This window comes from Lolium perenne, chromosome 3, assembly GCF_019359855.2.
Source record: "Lolium perenne isolate Kyuss_39 chromosome 3, Kyuss_2.0, whole genome shotgun sequence".
NCBI lineage: Eukaryota > Viridiplantae > Streptophyta > Magnoliopsida > Poales > Poaceae > Lolium > Lolium perenne.
This window is the reverse complement of record NC_067246.2, coordinates 24,113,085-24,133,746: the sequence shown is the minus strand read 5'-3', so window position 1 is coordinate 24,133,746 and position 20,662 is coordinate 24,113,085. Positions and strand designations below refer to the sequence as shown.

Here is a 20,662-nt window from a genome sequence, read left to right as displayed (position 1 = left end):
TAGATATCTTATTCATGGTTTTAGATATTAGATATCATGGCACAAATAACATATCGATCAGGGTGTATAAAAGAATTAACATCAGCCAATGAACATGATTTCCTTCGGCAAAGAAATATTCTATAACAGCAAAGCTTGATTAGTTAATTTAACTCTTTTCCCAGAAAAAAGCAAACCTACAGACTACAGCTCAAAACAAAGAGGAAAAGATTACAAACAGAGAAACACAATGGTGCTCCATTTTCTGTTAGTATATAGAAGAAAATTATGTCCTAGGCATCCGAAATCACAAAAACTAAAATAAAAGCTACCTATTAGTCTTTTCAGGAAAGTTAGCTCCCAATATATCGTCACCCTGTTCCTCTTTTTTGATAGTTGAACCATCCGATACACTTGCATTTGCACCAGTTCTGGTATCACAGTTAGGAACCGGCGAAGCTTCCTAACTATAATCGTGTATTGATGGTGCACTGGGGACATAAGATAAACCATCCTGCACATGATCCATTCGATTATACATCAGTAAAATCTACACACTCCATTGCATAAGAACAGTAGCGTAACTTCATATCTATTTCAGAAAGCAGGGAAACATACGACCCTTGCAACTTATGGGCCAGGCCAGATGACCCTCAAAACAAAGAGGAAAAGATTCCAAACAGAGAAACACAATGGTGCTCCATTTTCTATTGGTATATAGAAGGAAATTATGTCCTAGCATCCGAAATCACAAAAACTAAAATAAAAGCTACATATTAGTCTTTTCAGGAAAGTTAGCTCCCAAGATATCATCACCATGTTCCTCTTTTTTGATAGTTGAACCATCCGATGCACTTGCATTTGCACCAGTTTGGTATCACAGTTAGGAACTGGCGAAGCTTCCTGACTATAATCGTGTATTGGTGGTGCACTGGGGACATCAGATAAACCATCCTGCACATGACCCATTCGATTATACATGAATAAAATCTACACACTCCATTGCGTAAGAACAGTAGCATAACTTCATATCTATTTCAGAAAGCAGGGAAACATACGAGCCTTGCAACTTATGGGGCCAAATAACCCACATACAAATAAAACTGGCCAGCAATTTTGGCTCCTAGGTTACATCATCGATTAGAACCAGTAATCATAGGATTATGATGCAACTGAAGAACTGATTTTTTCCTGCAATTTCCAAAGTGAAGTGAACATCCAGATAAGATAATGGTAAACAAAATCGAGTTTCTCGTAATAATTGGGACCCCAACAAGATTGGCCATATCTAAATGCAGAAGTATGTTAAGCAGATACCAAGAGAGAAAATGGATATCTAGAGAAAGTTTGTTGAGTGAGCAGAATGATTTTTGCAATATATATCTCTGTGTTGAACAATTTTAATGCCGACTGCGTGTGTGAAGACTATTTTTGGCGAACATATTGATCTTCATGTGACCCGCAAATGCTTACCTAGAGAAAATGTTGGAGCTTCCATATGCAACAAAGGATTGGAACAGAGTAGGAAACGGTGCCATCTAATTTGATATGGCAGAGAATGAAGCAGGGGGTAAACAAATTGAGAAGAACTCAGAGCTACCAGCAGAGTCGGAGTACTCCTCCACATATGCTGCACAGCGCGCCTGCTCCGGCCACGGCTTGGCCCTTGCTGCGCTGTCTCCCTGTAGGAGCCGAGAGCCTAGTATCCGTCGCTGGAGTAGTAGCTCTACTGCTGCCCTGGCACGTTGGGGCAGAGGGGCACAGCGGTGTGGTGGGGGAGGTCCTCGCAGCTGGCCGGCGAGGAATCGATAGAGTACCTGCCACTGCAGAACTCGACCTCCTCCTCAACGTCTGATGACTCGTCCATTCTGGAGGCAGAGGAGGCATTGGAGCGCAGCGGCACGGATGCGCAGGGCAGGGGCCTACTCCTGAACTTCTCCGGCGGCGGCATGCCGAGTCCACTCGCGCCGTGCACGGCCTGGAGCGCGTCCATCCTTTTGCGTTGCATCAGGGAAGATGGCGACGTCGTTGGTGCCGTGTCGTCCTCCTCCTTGATTGGAGGATGGAGAGGCGGAGCACAGCAGCAGCCCGCCACGCGCATGCCCCTCACCACCGTCACATGCTGGCCCCGCCTTGGTCGCCAGCCCGCCGCGTGCATGCCCTTGCGCGCGCGTGCGTGCCCACTCGCTACCGAGGAGATTCAGACGACAAGATCTACTGGCTAGCGGCGGCGACGGCCGGCGGCGGAGGGTGCAGGTAGAGGAGACGAGGACGAGCGAAGGGGAGGGGACGAGACAGGGGCTGCCTCCTCAAGGCGGCGGCCTTGGTAGGGGGAGATGAGCACGGGAGGAGGCAGAGCGGCGGCGCCGGAGCAGAGGAGGAGGCGGAGGCGGCGGCGCCGGCGCAGAGGAGGAGCCAGGGCACGGGTGGTGGCGGGATACGGAGGGTGGGTGCGCGACGAGAGAGGAGGACGAATGGGTAGGGTTTTTCCTGGGATTCTCTGGTTTTGTCTCAGGCAGGAGGAGGAAAATCCGAAATTACCCCTGCGGGTGGAGATCTTTTCCACGGGATGATGGCACGCTTGACCAAACGAACTCCCAGCCGCAGCGACCGACGAGTGGACCTGGCCGAAGGTGGGACCCACGAGCAGTCTCAGGTGGGTAACACACGGCCGTTGCATGGTTTTATTTAGTAGGAGGACCAACCAACACCCTTGCTCTTAGTTCAGAATGAACGGATAAGATTGCATCGATGTGAAGATCCGACGGTGGAGAAACTCAAAGCGCTGTGAGGAGGCCATGAGGGTGCAACAATTATACCTTTAGATATCTAGCATACACCGTAAATTGGTTAAATCCGTGAAAGGGCTAGTCTGATAAGTGAAAACTAGCATATTGATCTATTACAATAATTGTTTTTGAACATATCATATATTTATTTAGCTCAGGTGCATATTATAGAAATAAGCGTGAAAGGGCTCATGCTAGAAACAGAGAGAATGTCCTTGGCTGGACATGAACCTTCTACTAAGGCTGGCCATAGTGGGTAGTATCATACAGTAGTATCATGTATATGATATTTTTCTATGATACTAGACCCTTAATGCATAGTATCATAGACTAGTATCATAGTTTTGCTATATTAATTGATTTGTAGAATCCCAATACAAATTTGTGTACAAGATTTATTTGATACTAACTTTTCTCGTGATGTGTGCTATGATACAGTATCTACCTATGATACTCTAATCTCCTCTCTCATCCATAATCACCTGCCACATCAGCATTTTTGGTGGGGCTAGGATGCATGATACTAGCTATGATACTAGCACTATGGCTAGCCTAAAGCTAAATAACGGACCATTAATTGTCTGTTTTAAACTCGAAGAGCTAAATGAGCAAGATGATCTGCTCTAACATTGTCACACCTCCTGATTTGGGTAATCCTGCTAGAGTGAAACGAAGGAGAGCTCGAATTTGTGCAAGTAAAGGCCTATTCTTCCAACGCCCTGGAGCTGCAAAAACGGAGAGCGACCTTGTCGCTGTTACAAGAAAATTGAATGCCGGCACCTAGCTAACTCATGCACTATCCAAGAAAATAGAAAAACCGGCTGGTACAGATAACGAGACTAAGAGAATCTCGAGTCGCGTCCCCCAAAGCGTCCCCCAAACCGCGCCGAATCGAACGTTTGGGGATGTGTTTTGTTCGTGCCGCGTTTGGGGGACGTCGCTCCCTAGCCGCGTCCCCCAAACGCCTCCCCCAAATGAATATTGGTGCACGAAAATAAAGGTTTTCATTCAATTTTGATTATATATTACAAAGTTTGAATGAAAACGGCTAGATTTCATCTAAACCTAGACTACTGACCTCCCGGCGGTGCGTTCGACGGCCCCGCCCCGTCATCGCCTCCCCTACGCCGCAGCTCCTCCTGCGCGCGCCTCCTCTCCTTGCGTTCGGTGGTGGCCAGACGGCTCCGCTGCAGCCGCGCGTCCTCCTCCGCCCTCCCCTGCTGCGCCGCCTCGAGGGAGAGCTCGACGGCGCGACGAATCTGCGCCTCTTCGCGGGCACGGGCGTCGTCCTGGAGCTTCTTCTCCGACTCGAAGGACTCGACGAACGCGCGTTGCTGATCGGCTGTCTCGTCCGGGTGCGGCCCGTCGTCGTCGGACCACTCGAACTCGTCGTCGTCGTCGTCCTCCACCTCGGTCTCCTCCGCCTCGGCCTCCTCCTCCATTGGCGCCTCCTCCTCCACATCTGTTGGCGCCTCCATCATCGGCGCCGCCAACACGTCGGCCTCCGCCGCCAACGGTGCTGGCGGGCCTGCTGCTCCAATGCCTCCCGCCGCTGCTGACGGTGTGCACGCCACCGCTCTTCCCGGGCCGCGGGGTCGGTGTTGACCTGCGATTCCGGGACTGCAAGTGGAGGAGACGGCGGTGGAGGGAAGTGGCCAGCGCCGGGGCGGTTCGCCATTGCCACTGGTGGTGGAGGAGACGGCGGTGGAGCGACGAGAGCTGTGTTTGTTGCCGGTGGGGTGTGGTGGCTACCATTGAGCCGGGAGACCTTTTGTAGACGCTGGCGTCGGGAAGAAAGCGCGGGAACAGGCGAGAAGAGGCGGGAAGATCGCGCGGGAACGGGCGGTGGCGTGCGACCGGCGACGCGTGGAGGCTGCGCAGCACCGACGAGACGTCTCGCCTGCCCCTTCGTCGCCATTAAGGCAAAGATGCCGCCGGTGTGTCACTGCGCGCGAATAACATCCGTTGCGAGGTAGGCGACGGTTAGGTTAAAATTAATTGTGCCGCTGACGGGTCGGCCCGCCACTCCCCGCCTCGCTTTTCGTTGTGTCCGGCGTGCCCGGAGCATCCCCTGTGGGACGGGGACGGGCTCGGGGCGCCGGACACCATATCGGGGCGCGCCGGACAAAAATGGTCTTTGGGGAGCGCGGCTGAAACGTTTTTTTGGTCCGGCGCGCCCCAAATTGCTTTTGGGGACGCTTTGGGGGACGCGACTGGAGATGCTCATCTCCAGTCGCGTCCCTCAAAAAGCGTCCGGCACAAATGATTTGGGGCACGTTTGGGACCGCGCCGGATAAAATGAGACTAAAAATCTGTACAAAAAAGAGGCCCTTCCCAGCCGCGTCCCTCAAACAGCGTCCGGATGCATGCATTTTTAATAGAGGGACCACCCCATGTGGGAAAAGTAGGTGAGAGAAAGTGTGGGGAAAGAGACTAGCATGTGGGGACTAGGGGCTGCATGCATGCATGTGGACGCTGTTTTTGTGTCCGGCGTCCCCGGTAGAGACTCTATGCATAGAGTCTCTAACGGGGACGCCGGACACAAAATGAGGCGCTAATTAGCTTTGGGGACGCGACTGGACAGTTTTTTTCCCCATTTCTTGTTCGCGGTCCCCCAAACCTGATTTGGGGGACGCGACTGGAGATAGTCTAAAGGCTCTTGTGAAGAGGCACCACCACATGGTACTTATATACCGGCAGCTGGCTAGTTCAACTGCACCTAAAGAGGCAAATTGAGGTCGATAACCAGCCATGGAGAAACGCATCGGCGCCGCGATCCTGCTGACGCTTTCGCTCGTCGCCGCTGGCTTTGCCGGCGAGGTGGACGCCACTATTCGCCTCCCTAGCGACGGCCAAGGTGAAGCTTTCATAAAATTTCTGCCTACCTCAGCTAGCGCTAGCGCGCGATCGAGAAAGTGATCACGTCGGTTCAGGTCTCGAGGAGGCGAAGACGAGGCCGTGGACGTGCTGCGACGATCTCAGAGAACTCCCCAAGATCCCGCCTATCTTCTCGTGCGAGGACAAGGTCGAGCAGTGCGCCGACGCCTGCAGGTACTGCGAGGAGGACGAAGATAACCCTTCACTCAGCGTCTGCGCAGACCTGTACACTGGTTACGACCCGGGACCCAGATGTACCGAGGAGGACAACAGCGAAGGTCCATCTTTAGCAAGATTTTTTTCGAAATTTCCATTGATCTCTCTTTTGTTGTTCTCTTTTAGTCCGCTTTTTTTTTTTCTATTCTTGTGTGGATTCGATGGCACGCAGGCCTATATTTGTTGGTTTCAATAGCACTCCTTAGTCCTTACGAGTATTCTTTCTATCTACGATTATCTAAAAATAATGCTCAGCTAGATCTCGTTCGAAATCCATGTTCATATTCCTGTCGTTGATATGTATTCCCCGCTTGCAGCTGCGGCTGCTGCTGATCATAACCTGGCAATGCCCGCAGTGGAGGAGACGCTGGTAGAGAAGGCAAAGGAAGAAGAAAAAGATGAGGAGGGACCGCCATGGAAATGCTGCGTCAGGATCTTCTGCAAGTGGTCACCGCCGCCGATGCCGCTAACCTGCCGCTGCAAGGACACCGTCAAGCATTGCGCCAGCGCCTGCAAGAGCTGCGAGAAAGTCAGTGGCGGCGAGGTCTGCAACGACTGGTACACGGGAGACCCCGATGCCGCGTGCTACTAGCATGCTTGCTACTTGCTGCGGCCTCAGCCTGTTCGTGTGTGTAACAATAAATAAAAAAAATTGGTTTGTTGGTGTCATGGCCCTGCTGCAACGCGTTCTACCGATCGAGATTATTGTATGTAATCACGGATCGATTATCTCACGCTATATGTATTATTGCCTACTACGTACCAGCTGTAACGATTCTAACCTAATCTAGACACTGGGCATTTTAAAAGCCTGCGTACTGTTAAAAACTTAAAATGCATCACCAATTTCTTGTCTTTTTTGTGTGCTGTTACGATTTGTTCTTTCGATAATAGAGCTAAATTGATGAACTGAGTGCCTGGTAGACACTAAACATGCATATTTGGAAATATTCCCTCTCCTCCTTCCTCATGCACGCCACCTGCCCACGATTTCCCGCCAGCCGCCTGCCAGCACCCGCCCCGCTGGCAGCCACCGCCGGAATGTCCTGCCCCCGCGTGCCACCCTCCGCCGCCGTCGGCGCGCGCTCGTCTACTACCGGCCACTGCCCGCCTCCCACCCACCGCCCGACCTCACGCGCGCCCTTCGACCGCCTCCCGCCGTCCCGCCGCTCGGCATCCCACATGCAGCATGCCCGCCACGCCGGCCGCCTCTCGATTCGCGCAGCTTGCCTGCCCAATGCTCGGCCGCTTCTCATTGAATTCAACCCAATGGGCGGCCAATTCCGGCGAGCGCGGTTCACTTTTGGCTAATATTTGGTCTGATTATGTGGAAATTCGTCGGAATTTTGCCGGACTCCGGTGAGTTTATCGGTAAACTGTGTTGGAGCGAGCTGTCGCAAGAGCGTAGAAAGTTTTCGCAGAGAAACCACTTTTTTATTTTAGAATCTAAAAAAGACAAAATACGTCACATATATACTGCTATATAGTCCTGCAAAATTTCTCTTTTTTACCAAGACAAAATAAAAGGTTTTTTCGTCACGAAACTCGTCCAGGGCACATATTTGAGATCATCTGGGAAATCATTTTGTGTTTCGATTTTTAAAACATATTTTAAACTTTTTAAAAAGTGGGTTCACATGGCACTCATGTTCCATATATGCAGTCTCAGCATCGTTCTTTCTATGGGTAGTTGGGTTGTGTTTTAGTCCTCCCGAGGTGGATCTGCAGTGGCCCAGCCCGCGTGCTTCAATTCTGTCGCGATTACCGATCCCTGGAGGCTGGAGCAGTGGGTCGATGCACTTTTACGCCCCATTTACGTCCAGCTAGAAGATCGGATCGTTCGGATACGCCATGGACCAAAGGGTTGGCAAGCGATCAACCTCGAATTAATTGATCAACGCGACGGATCACATGCCTACGAATTGTCACCTGTTCTTTAGGGCATCTTCAACCGCGCGACCCAAACCGCGCTCGCGCGTCCGTTTTGGTCGAGCCGGACAAAAACGCGGCCCAGCGCGCGGACCTATCCCTAAAACGGATGGCCGCGGCGTCCGGGATGACCCAAACCCGGCCCAAATCTGGGACGAGTTTGCGTGGCCGCGGACGCCGGATGCTGGTCGCTCGCGTCCTCCCCTTGTCCGCCCCTGGCCCGCCTGTCTGTCTCCCAAAACACAAACCCCTCGCACACATCTCCCGCCGCTCCGCCGCCAGCCAAGGACCGGCGATTTGGGAGAGGCGTCGACGCCGGCTACCGTCGCCGACACGCCGGCAAGCGGGACGGAAGCATAGGACGCGGTCCCGCGCTGCTTTCGCCGCGTCGTAGCAGAGTCGGAGGACGCTGTCGCCGCTGTCCTCCCACTGTCGCGAGACCTCCCGCCGTTCGCAGCTGCGCCGTTGCCGTCGGAGGTGAGCTCTAGTTCACCGTGTTCGCAGACCGCAAGTCGGCCGAGACGGCCATGGCCTGCAGGTCCCTACGGACGCATTGGATGGCCTCCGCGTGCGAGGTGTTCGATGAAATGGGCATACTAAAATTTGTCCCTCTTCATCTGTAGATCATGGCGAACAGCGACGACGACTACTTCTTCAAGAACTTCATCGACACGTCGTCCGACGAGGACTCGGACGACGAATTTTTCACGGATGCTGCGCTGATCATCCACGATCACATTGTCTCGCAGATCCCCGTGCACCGGGGGTCCTTGCCGGGGCGCGCCGCTGCCTTGGACCGCAAAAGAGAACGCGGCCACGACCAGCTCTTCACCGATTACTTCCAACCCAAGGCATTGTACACGCCGGCCTTGTTTCGCCGTCGTTTTCGGATATCCAGACCATTGTTCCGCCGGATAATGGATGGCGTCAAGCTCTACGACGACTACTTCCACGCGAAAGTGGATGCAATTGGCAAGGTAGGCCTCTCTCCGTACCAGAAATGCACGGCAGCGATTAGGATGCTTGCATATGGTGTTGCCGGTGATTTCGTAGATGAGTACACGCGCATGAGTGAGTCTACCGGCTTGGAAGCGATGTACAGGTTTTGCAGAGCTGTGATCGGTTCGTTCGGAGAACAGTACCTCCGGCAACCTAATGCAGAGGACACAGCTCGTCTGTTGTCAATCAACGCTTCCAGGGGGTTTCCTGGGATGCTTGGCAGCATAGACTACATGCACTGGGAGTGGAAGAACTGCCCCTTTGGTTGGCAGGGGGCATACAGTGGCCATTCTGAGGGGTGCAGAGTCATTCTTGAAGCTGTTGCTTCACAGGATACATGGATTTGGCACTCATTCTTCGGAATGGCTGGCTCGCACAATGACATCAATGTGCTTCAGCGCTCTCCGGTGTTTGATAGGCTAGCGTACGGTCAGTCCCCTGATGTGGATTTTGAGATCAATGGCCACCACTACACCAAGGGGTACTACCTTGCGGATGGTATCTATCCACCTTGGGCTACACTTGTGAAGACAATCCGAAAACCCAACTCAGAGCAGGAGGCAAGGTTTGCCAAAGAGCAGGAGGCAGCCCGGAAAGATGTCGAGCGGGCGTTTGGCATCCTCCAAGCTCGTTGGGCTATCGTCAGACACCCTGCCAGAGCCTGGGATGTGCAAACTCTGTGGGAGGTGATGACCGCATGTGTAATCATGCATAACATGATTGTTGAGGTAGAGCGGGATGATTCACTCTATGATAGTGACTGGGAGGGCCAGGGAGAGTTGGTTACTCCTCAACGTGGCCCGGCATCATTCAAGGAAGTTCTTCATGCACACCATGAAATTCGAGATCTAGCTGTACACAACCAGCTGCAGGCAGATTTGATCGAGCACGTCTGGCAGCATGTAGGCAACAATGCTGCAAACAACGATGATGAAGGAAATCCGGAAGCCTAGATCATTTGTATCGTTTTTCATTATTTTTTTGAATAATACTTTATCCTTCATTACGTGGACAATGTAATGTGTAATAAATTTTGAGCATTTCAACTATTTTATATATTTTCTACAATTTATTTTGTGTTTTTATAGTGAATTTACAATAAAAAGTACTGTACGGGGCCGCGACCCAAACCTGCCGCGTTGGGCGCAGGGCGCGACCCAAACGGACGCGCGGACGCGTGGCTCCGTCCGCGCGTCCGCTCGGCCACCCAAACGACCCAAAACGAACGGCACAGCGCGTCCGTTTGGATCAGCCGGTTGGAAATGCCCTTACTTGTGGCAGTGGCAACCGCCGCGTCTGTTCCTCGCTGGTATTCGGATGCCACTGTCCACGGACAACCCCTACAGTCTAAATAATACTAGATTTTGATGTGCGTCTTGGCGCACGACCCGTGCAAGTCATGGATAGGTGGAAAATGGTAATAAATCTTCATAAAAAATATAGTGAATCATAATAAATTACAAAAAAGAGAACAAACATTAATATATAACCACAAATATATTGCATCAACTAACAATTACTGATTCTGCACGAGCAACAAAAAGAAGGAAGGAGCCTCAAAATCATCATCTACATAGCCAGTGCATTATCGCACCATATTCAAGCATTTCTCAAGACCACCATTTTCATAGAAAAAATTAACTCCATGAACTTGTTATGAGCAAGAAGAGAGGTATTCAGAAAACCAAAAATATGATGCAACTTCAACATATGAGGAAGAGCACTTGCTAAAATATTGAACAAGAATATCAAGAGCAATAATACATTTTAGGGTAAGTTATTGCGGCAACAAGGAGATGAGGTCCATGCTCTAGTTTTGAACCCCCTCACACATGGTCACAATCCTGGCCACCTGGTGCCCCTCCCGCAACATGTGCACGCAGCGGCGAGCCCGCAGCAGGTCCTCCTAGAACTCATGTACCCCGAGCGGCACCAGGCTCACGCCCACACCCACCGCTGCCATGCCCTGCCATGCCCTTTTGCAGTAAGACAATATGGAGTAGGCACCATTGTTAAACTTTTGAAGTTCAATAAAGACTTAGAGAACTCAGCTTTTTTAGGCCACTGATATTTTAATTCATTCAAAACTTATAAGAATCAACAACAAACAAATGTGAATCACACACATATAGCAATTGCATGCTATAATTAAAGACTATGAGGTATAGGTGCGACGACACCCATGGTAGTAGCAAAAATTAGAAAGTGGGCAATAAAATCTAGATGGAAATCTGATTTGTTATGAGAAATGCATTGACAAAAGAAATAGAACAGAGAAGAAAAGAAATTAGGTGAAGCAAAAAAAAAGAGGAAAAAAGGAGTAAAAGAAAGAGAAAATCAACACAAAAGAGAATGGAAGGAAGAAAAGGAAAGACGCGTAGGTTCATCTGTGGAAAACATACCTCACAAATCGAACCAATCTAAGAGTTGTAACCAATGCAGGACAACTTGATTGCTCTGAGGAAACATATAGATGAGACGAAACATGAAGACATTGATGAGCGGAGAAACCATGTGAACTTAGGCTGGAGGACACATAGCGTCCCACATATTAAAATATGGACTAAAATCACGACACTTATTATTAATCGATGGTGGTGCAACAATGGTAATAGTGGACCATTTTATCTATTATTGGTTAACAAACAATGCTGATGGGTTGGGCCTGTTTAGTTATTCAGGACAGTACATGGTGCTTTTTTATCACTTTTTTCCCTTTTTTTCGAATGTATTTTTTTCAAGGATGCTCTGCTCCTTTTTTTTCCGTCTCAATGTCTGATTGAGAGAGTGAGAGAGTGAAAATAAAGACAAGAAGAAGCGAGTGCCTAAAGAAAGGAACCGGGATAAGATGGACCATGGAGAAAAATGGTAGGAGCTCTATTTTATCGGCATGTATAGTGATGAAGCTCCGTGGCCGGTCGAGATCTGTTTTTTTTTTTAAAAAAAACTAGTCAAGATCTAGTTTTCTGTAAAGCGGGAAACTTCATTCTGTACACAGCTAACCTGGGTCGTGGCCCTCTAGCAAAATTACAATTTTCTAGTACCCCTAATACTGTACTACCGTGGCCTAAATAATCCAATCAGTTGAGTCATTGACAAAAGTCCATGATTCTTCTCGACAGTTCTTCTCATTCCCCAAAGCTCTAGCCGTTTGGTCGGACGATGCCACGACGGGGTGGCGGGGGGCGAGTTGTCAGATGGCTGCTGGAGTTCGTCTTCTGACTTCTCCGCGCCCCAGAGCTCAGCTCAGGTTCGTCTCTAACCCAGGTTGAGCAACGAAACAACTACCAATTTGAGCTCCAGCCCAGTTGTGTTGCAACCACTGCTGAAGATTCCAAGGGGCAAGGGCGCTGCAGGTTTCTCTCTTTCTCGCGGATGTAATTTAGTGTTTCTATTTTTCTTTTCTTGCTAGTTGGTTCCAACGACGATTGGGCTCTACCGCCGGTCAACATACAGCACAAAGAGGAGCTGGTGAAGGGCAGGCACCTGTAGCGGATAGAGAACCATGGGAGGAAAATTTGCTTTCCATGTGCTAGCTAGCTGCATAGATCATCTCTGAATTCCTTTTCTATGCTAAAGAAAGAACTTGTAGTGTTCTGTATTTTAGGTTCAGTTCGCCTTAATACACTGAATTTTGTTCATTACGCCCATATGAATAAGGTGAAACTGAAAAGTCAAAGTAAAAAAACTAAACAACACAGAGACCATAGGTCATCACTAAGTGAACTGGCTATGATGATCTGGAGTAGTACAAAGACAAATGAGATAAAGGATATACCTCAATTCGCTGACTACAACTAAACAGAGAGCACACTGAAGGAAATATCTTCAGTAATATAGTATAGAGCAAACTGGTAACGAAAAAATATACATAATAATGCAGTAGGATGATCTAACCTAAATAAGATGTATCAGCAACTGCATCAATTGCTGCGGGAAGCTTGAGCGCTGAATATCTGTAGATCTCTGAAGCCAATTCCCTAGAATGTAGTTTCGCTCCTGCAGCAAAGTGATGGTCGAAGTAAGCCTCGAGAAAACGAAAATTAATGAAACACAGTAGCCATCTAAATGCATCATACATTTGGAAAGAGGTGCACAATAGAGCTAGCCATACCAAAAAAAAAAGCCTACATACATATCACGTAGAGATTATGAAGCTTGCATCTGAACACCCACACATTTGAACACCAGCGCACATTCCATGGAAGAATAGGACACTTTTCTTACCTGCACAGAAAGTAAGCTTCCATGTTTACACAACAATGCCTTCCTAAGAAAGTCAAGCATGAATTTACCAAAGAAATATTTTCAGTTGGATATATAGCATAATTGGAAACCCAAGTCTGGAGATTCATCCATTGATAAAACAAATGAAAATGTACTTATTTTCAGACAGTAATTTAATGATTTTTCATTACAAGAAATGAACTTAGTTTTGGACCAATTCTACATATGACAAAGAACACAATCAATGATATGTGCAATAGTAATGAAAAGAGGGAAACATATAGAGATCAAGCCACATGGTTGCCGAAACACAGTGCATACACATTCTAGTTCATGCCGGCTAGGTTTTTCCTAGACTATGATATATACATGACATTACCAAAAAAAAAACAAGTAGGAGAAAAAAAATAGCCGTCAACCGAGCTGTAACACATAATGGTTATGGCCAGGCCATTGACATGAACGAATAAAACTGGCATAGAGAGTGAATAAAACTGGCATAGAGAGTAAATAGAGCAGTCAGAAAACTTGTGCCAATGTGATAAGCAAGCATTAAATAAAGAGTGAATAATTATTCTCATTTTACTGGATATAGGGAAATATTATTAGTTGACAATGAAGAGGAAAATAGCACAATATATCATGTGTCTTGCATTCTCTTTCTTGGGCAGCCCTCCACGACGCCTAATATTAGGATTGTAGAGATCACACACACGACACAAACATTTTCCTTTTGCACCTTTGTGGACTTGATCGGCAGTAGCGTAGTCAGGTGTGGCCCAATCAAGTCCTTATCATTTAATTAACATTTAATCAGCCCCTTAATTTAAAATCCGTTGGCCGTCGGCGGTCAGCCAAGGTGCACAATTCAGAGAAACACTTACATATACACCTCTTAGAAGCGACTAACCATGCCACCAGCATGGACATTGTTTTAACAAATCATCTTTATCGGTTCAGCCAATGAACTATGATTAACCAATTTCCTGGTTCAGCCATTGTTCTATGATTAACCAATTTCCTTAACTCTTTCTACTAAGAAACTTTTGTAAAAAAAAGGGAGCTCATAATGTGCTTTCTTTCATAGATCAAATAGTTGCATGTTCCTTTTTGTGGGGAGGATACGTACCTGCAGCCTGCAAAAGGTCAACAATCTGAAATCTTTATGCCAAGTAAACTGCAGATTTTACACCACCAGTGCAATGCTACACTTTGTCGAGATCGACATAGAATAATACATGAAGAGGATATCCATACAATACAGAATCATAGTCAAGCAATCGGAGACATGCTCCCGCACAGTGGCGTGTCTCCTTGGCTTGGTTTCCTCGCTTCTCTTTGATGAACCTGTACAAAGTATAGAACATTGACTTCAACCCTTAAAATTAAATTCAGAAAAATAATAAGAACTAAAACCTAGGAATAAGACGACAAGGAACTGTAACATTACCAATCTAAAAAGGTTGGTCCAATAACTAATGGTGACCACGTACTTCAACTAATATTATCAAAGCACTCTTATACGCGCATCCTGGTATGCCAATACATGCTTAGCTCCATGATTTCAATACAGTTGCTAGTTTACCAGAGGGGCGCTTTCGATGACACTTGCAAGTAAGAAACAAAAACTGCAGCCAGGGAATTAATGAAATGTGCTAGCTAGGTACAGAGAAATCATTGTCGCCCATAGAGTAGCAGATAGTTAAGCCAAATTAGAAATACGAGGTGCTAATTAATGAACGCCAAAAAAGTGATCCTAATGACTTAGCTAAGCACACGGGAATATCCTTGTCGTAGTAAGAACCTCCCCGCCAGAATGGATGTAAACATCTGTCCTTAGATGTTCATCTAAGCTTTAACTATTATTGAATATCTAAAAACATATTTGTGTTATGACTTATGAGTCTCAATCATATTATGATCTCAAAAGTCTCAAAAATTGCACCAGTAGAGAGAATATATAAAGAGGAAGGATACCTGACTGCACATATTTCCAAAATATTCCCTCAGCCAAAAAGGTTTGCATAACAGTTGAAGTGGAAAAATCTGTAGCAAATTGAAACTGCACATGATAGAAAGATATTAGAATTAAATAAATATGATAAATACTTCAATAGATACACGAAAACTTCTGGACATAGTTAGTCACACATCTTATCACAGCCTGTATTGGCCAAGACATTCCCAAAAGCTTCTAGGGATAATGGTGCTTCATGCCTAGCTGAACCAGGAAGAACAACACATTCATTGTCAGTGAGAAGGGATAGAAGTATAGAATATAAGCTCACATGAAATCTCTCTCCTTAACATCCTGGTACGGTGGAGCATAAATATAACATATCTTAGCAAGGATTTTAATCGAACACCTAGTCATATACAAAACAGATTTGCATAAGCAAAGGTGAGATGTTCTAGCTTCTAGGGGCTAAATCAGATAGGAGGAGTTTGGCTGCACTTTTACCTTGGCCTTGACCTTTTATGAAATAAAATTGTGGAGGGCAAAATGACTATGGAGATGCATCTGGATTAGTAGGGAGAGATAAACCTGTGAGTTCGGAGTCCCATGCGATCATAATTGACCCGCATCTAGCGCTGAAAAAAATGAAACAAGTATCTTATTACTGAAAATAATCCATAATTTAGCAAAGCATCAAAGCCCACTGTGTAGGTATAAACTAAACCAAGATAATAAATTAATGGAAAATATTACTTGAATTCTTTGTAGCAAAAGGACATTCAATATCCAAATAATCCGAGTCACCAAAATCATTACAACTATGCAGTTGGCTTATTCTAGTAAAGTACATTGCTGCGACATATAATGGAAAATCCACTATTGAAACCAAAATTTTACCTTCACCCGCACACAATATTTCGGTATGCAAAACATGGTTTTTGTATCAAATCGTAGGTAGCCACCACCGGTGTTAAATTGATTTCTTGGTCAAATAATTAGCAGGCCATCACCACTAAGAACAACCCTGGGGCACAACAACACCTGCATGAGAACACAAAAAATGTCTAATATCAAACATCGACAAAGCAATGGATGGTCTGAACGGAATGCCAAATATATTGGCATCTTATTTTACCTGGAGATGAAACATGAGCTAATTGATCACTTTATCAAACACTATGTAAGAAATAGCAACGAATCCGGAAACCAAAACGTGATGTTCAGCGAGGTTAAATCTAGACCGGATGATCTAAAATATCTAGTCACCTAGTTTTTAGCTTTTCTGAGAGTAATGACCATTAAAAAAATCTAGGAAACATTTTAGACATGATGATTATTAATGAAAACATATAAATAGGAACGTGATGGTTTACCTAGCTGCATGACCTTACATACTGCGGATCTATTTTCAGAGGAGGACTTTGGGAAGCACAAAAAATCCTCTTTAAATAACATGAGGAAAAGTGTGCTGATAGGTAGAGGGGTGTGCTACAGACCTGTAGGTGGACGTATTCTTGATGTTGAGGACGATGGTTCACCGAGGTTGGCCTCGATGTTCTCCTCAATCTTGTGCTAAAACTCAAAGAGTGCCCATCTGCCTGCTGTGCTCCACATGTTCATCGCCGCGGCCAGTGCGCCGCCGAGAACGGCCGGCGCCCAATTCCCTGCCTCGATGCAGCGGACGAACACCGAGGAGAGCATGGTCCTGCCAGCCATGTCCTCCTAGATCCCGTCACGGCCAGCACGCCGTGGAGAACGGCTGCAGCCGACGCCCACATCCCTGCCTCGCCGGAGCCGACGAACACCGAGGCAAGCGCGTCAGTGCTAGCCAGAGCCGAGGCCGCCACGGCGAGGACCTTGTGGTTCAGCACCAAACCCCCACAGCTCGTCCTTAGCCTTGATGAGCGGGAGGACGACAGCTCGCCGGAGAGGAGACCGGTGGCGAGGAGCGGGAGGCGGCAGCGAGGAGCGGGAGCTGTGGAGGCGGCGGCTACGGGAGGGATTGGGGAAGACTGGGATAGGGTTGGTTCTCCCGTGCTGATTGGCTTGGCTTAATTGGGCTTGTGAGAGATATTTTGATCGACCCATGGTGGTTGCGCACGCAGCGACCGACAGGCGGGTCCGCGCGATGCTCGGGCCCAGACGCAGTCTGATGCGGGTATCATATGGACGTTCCATGGTTTTCGCTAGCAGCCTACCCAACCAGCAGCCTCTCTCTCAACCAACATCCAACGAACCAGATTGACCAGACAAGAAAATCCGACGGTGGAGAAGCTCAAAGCGCTGTGAGGAGGCCATGGGGGTGCAGCAATTATACCTTTAGATACCCACATTTTACTCAAAAAAATAATAATATACCCACATGAAAAAACTCATTAATTGCTACAGCTAGCCAATTCATGCACCGTGTTGGTTGCAAAAATAAATCATTAATTGCTACATTTGGATCCAGATAACTCCAATCGTTTGCTAAATGGAAAGAGTAAAATACATGGTTGGTCCACGTACTTGTCGACCTTGCTCACTTTAGTCATCGTACATTGGAAATACCTATTCACAGTCCCCAAATACGTGTAACTGTTCATCTACGGTCACCGGACACTGGTATAACGATGTATTTGTCCATGTGGAAATGTGTTGACAAGTCTATCCGTGCATTTTTGCAAAAACGCCCTCACTAAATCTGCAGGAATGGGTGTCACGATCCACTCATGTCATTATTTTTTCACGGCGTGTCTTATTTTTTCCTTATCTCTTTCACGCTACGGTCAACATCTCCAGCCCGAATGGGGTTCGATGCGGCGGCGTCCCCGGGCACAAGGGTGAGGCCGACGCGGCGACGTCCCCGGGCGGCGGTGGCAACCTTGTTCCGCCCCAATTGGTTCCGCAAGTCCGGCCGTAGGCGCCACCACGCGAAGCTACTGGCACACACCGGCACGATTTCTTGCCCTCGAGCGTCGTCACCGCTAGCACTCCGCGACATGAACCACTGCGTTCATGTTCCCCTCTTCCAGCATGACCTCCCGGGGTGAGGCAGGCCACGTGCGCTGGACCAATGGGACGCCCACACGGAGTCAACGCCGACATGCTAGACCACATGAGGCCACCGATATTCGACGCCAGCGCGCTGGACAGTGAGCAGTCCACCGGGATTTGACATTGGCGCGAGCGCGGATGGCCAGGGCGGCATGCAGGGCAGGCAAGCCGTGGCTGCTCGCGAGGGTTCAGCGCGTAGGGGTGATTGGTCGGAGCATCGGGGCTAGCTGGCCGGGGTGGTGCATTGCGCTCTCACACTTTGCCGGCGAGCCGTGAACGCCAATCGTGCAGGGTCGTCGTGCTGCAGCGCGGCGTGTATCTTGCCTTGGAGTGTTGTGAGCACCATGATTTTCCGACAGCGAGTGAGGCAAGGTGAACGTGGACGGGGCTTTGTCGCTGCCCCACACCCCGGCCTTGAAACTCCACACCACGCACTCCTCGCCTCCAGAAGCCTCATGTTGAAGCCATTGGCTGCGCCTCCATCGTCGTTGGCACAACGAAGCAAGCCGTAGCAGCCTTCAGTTCCCGACCTTGTCGGCTTGCCGCCACTCAGGCGCCTCCTCCAGATTTTGTCGTTCCTCTACAACACAAGGAAGACGACACCAAGACCGAGGGATCAAGGCGGAGACGGCCCGAGCAGGACGACACGGGGAGAGCGCTCGAGGTGCGCGGTGTTATATTTGATCCAAATTCATATACTAAAGGGAGGCTAACTTCTGACGAGCGGAGCGAGGCCCGTCGCCGGAGGCTTGGGCCGAAATAGTGAAGTTTTGCTGGCTGGCGCCCGTGTTTTTTCCCTTGTGTGTTGCAAGGGTTTTCCACATTAAAATCTCGTGTCCCCTGCAGTGTTTTACTTTTCGTTCTTCGTTATTGTGCATCTCGATTATAACAAGTGGTATCAGAGCCCGTGTTCTTTGGATCTAGGGTTTACGAGATGTCGTCACTGAAGTTCGATCTACCGCAGCTGGACTACACTACGAGATTTGCTTTGTGGCAAGTGAAGATGAGGGCGATTCTCGCCCAATCTTTAGATCTGGATGAAGCGATCGATGCTTTCGGCGAGAAAGCGAAGGATACCTGGACCGATGCGGAGAAGCGGAAAGACCGTAAGGCTTTATCGTTGATTCAACTCCATCTGTCCAATAATATTCTGCAGGAAGTGCTGCAGGAGAAAACCACCGCCGAGTTATGGGTCAAACTAGAGGAGATCTGTTTGTCCAAGGATCTCACGGGCAGATTGCACGTGAAGATGAAGCTGTTCTCGCATAAGTTGCAAGAGGGAGGTTCGGTAATGAATCACCTATCTTCCTGGAAAGAGATTGTTTCTGATTTGCAGTCTATAGAAGTTAAGTATGAGGATGAGGATTTAGGTCTTCTTCTTTTATGCTCGCTGCCTAATTCTTTCAGTAATTTTCGTGACACCATATTATTGAGCCGCGACAAACTAACTCTTGCGGAAGTTTATGATGCTCTCCAACAAAAGGAGAAAATGAAATCTATGGTGCAGGCTGAAAGTTCGTCCTCCAAGGCGGAGGCATTAGAGGTCCGTGGCAGGCCTGAGCAGCGAGATAACTACTACCACAACAACAGAGATAAGAGCAAGGGCGACAGAGGTCGCTCAAAGTCCAAATGACGTGACAAGTTCTGCAGGTATTGTAAGAAATCTAACCACAATATTGATGATTGTTGGAAGCTGCAGAACAAGGAGAAGAGGAACGGAACTTACCAACCGAAAAATAATGATGGTAATGGTAAGGCTGCCGTTGTCACCGGTAAGGGTGAGGCTGCTGTTGTTGCTGGTAATGCTGGTAGTGATAGTTCTGATGGAGATTGCTTAGCTGTCTTGGCTGCATGTGTTTCGCGTGATGATGAATGGATTCTTGATACTGCATGTTCGTTTCATATTTGCTGTAACAAAGATTGGTTCAGTTCTTATGAGTCTGTGCAGAGTGGAGATTTTGTGCGTGTGGGGAATGACAACCAGTGCAGCATTGTTGGCATTGGTTCTGTTCAGATTAAGACCCATGATGGGATGACACGCACGTTGACAGGAGTGAAACACATACCCTCCATGGCGAGGAATTTGATCTCTTTGAGTACCCTTGATTGTGACGGGTACAAGTACAAAGGTGGGAAAAAAATTTGAAGGTATCATCAGGTTCTCTCATTATTATGATTGGTGATATGAATTCTGCGAAATTATATGTCCTTAGAGGTAGCACTTTGCCTGGTATTGCTGCTGCTGTTAGTTCTGAATCTAGTAAGACTAACCTTTGGCATAAGCGTCTTGGACATATGAGTGAGCTTGGCATGGCAGAATTGGCAAAGAGAGAGCTAATTGATGGCTGCGATTTTGGTAAGCTTGAGTTCTGTGAGCACTGCATCTTTGGTAAGCATAAAAGAGTAAAATTTAATGCTTCCGTTCATACCACCAAAGGCATTTTAGATTATGTACACGCTGATGTTTGGGGTCCGTCCCGTAGAACTTCTAATGGTGGTGCAAATTACATGCTTACTATTATTGATGATTACTCAAGGAAAGTGTAGCCATATTTCCTGAAACATAAATCTGATGTTTTTAATGCTTTTAAGAAGTGGAAAGTTATGGTAGAAACCCAAACTGAAAAGAAGGTTAAGATACTCCGTACTGACA

General features: G+C 47.9%; 2 protein-coding genes and 1 long non-coding RNA gene across 5 annotated transcripts; 2 read left to right on the top strand and 1 right to left on the bottom strand.

The window, feature by feature from the left end:
• Positions 1-5,469: 5,469 nt before the first annotated feature.
• On the top strand, positions 5,470-6,530 carry LOC127340955 (Bowman-Birk type trypsin inhibitor). 2 transcript variants are annotated; one of them, XM_051366724.2, is made up of 3 exons: positions 5,470-5,625; positions 5,702-5,923; positions 6,218-6,530. In XM_051366724.2, the coding sequence occupies exons 1-3, from the start codon at positions 5,520-5,522 to the stop codon at positions 6,451-6,453; spliced, it is 564 nt and encodes a 187-aa protein (XP_051222684.1). In that variant the 5' UTR covers positions 5,470-5,519; the 3' UTR covers positions 6,454-6,530. The 2 variants fall into 2 exon arrangements, with proteins under 2 accessions (XP_051222684.1, XP_051222683.1); XM_051366723.2 differs by having other exon boundaries at positions 6,179-6,530.
• A 264-nt stretch (positions 6,531-6,794) lies between these two features.
• LOC139837819 (uncharacterized) lies at positions 6,795-9,742 on the top strand. The gene is made up of 2 exons (XM_071827109.1): positions 6,795-7,082; positions 8,642-9,742. Exons 1-2 carry the CDS (start codon positions 6,795-6,797, stop codon positions 9,740-9,742), a joined length of 1,389 nt encoding a protein of 462 aa, XP_071683210.1.
• Positions 9,743-10,350: 608 nt separating this feature from the next.
• On the bottom strand, positions 10,351-16,962 carry LOC127340954 (uncharacterized). 2 transcript variants are annotated; one of them, XR_011754686.1, is made up of 8 exons: positions 16,470-16,962; positions 15,871-16,014; positions 14,994-15,608; positions 14,146-14,363; positions 12,925-13,016; positions 12,687-12,788; positions 11,192-11,246; positions 10,351-10,755 (listed from the first exon to the last, which is right to left on the bottom strand). It is a non-coding gene; the product is annotated as an uncharacterized lncRNA (long non-coding RNA). The 2 variants fall into 2 exon arrangements; XR_007875079.2 differs by lacking the exons at positions 10,351-10,755; positions 11,192-11,246 and having other exon boundaries at positions 11,256-12,788.
• Positions 16,963-20,662: the final 3,700 nt, after the last annotated feature.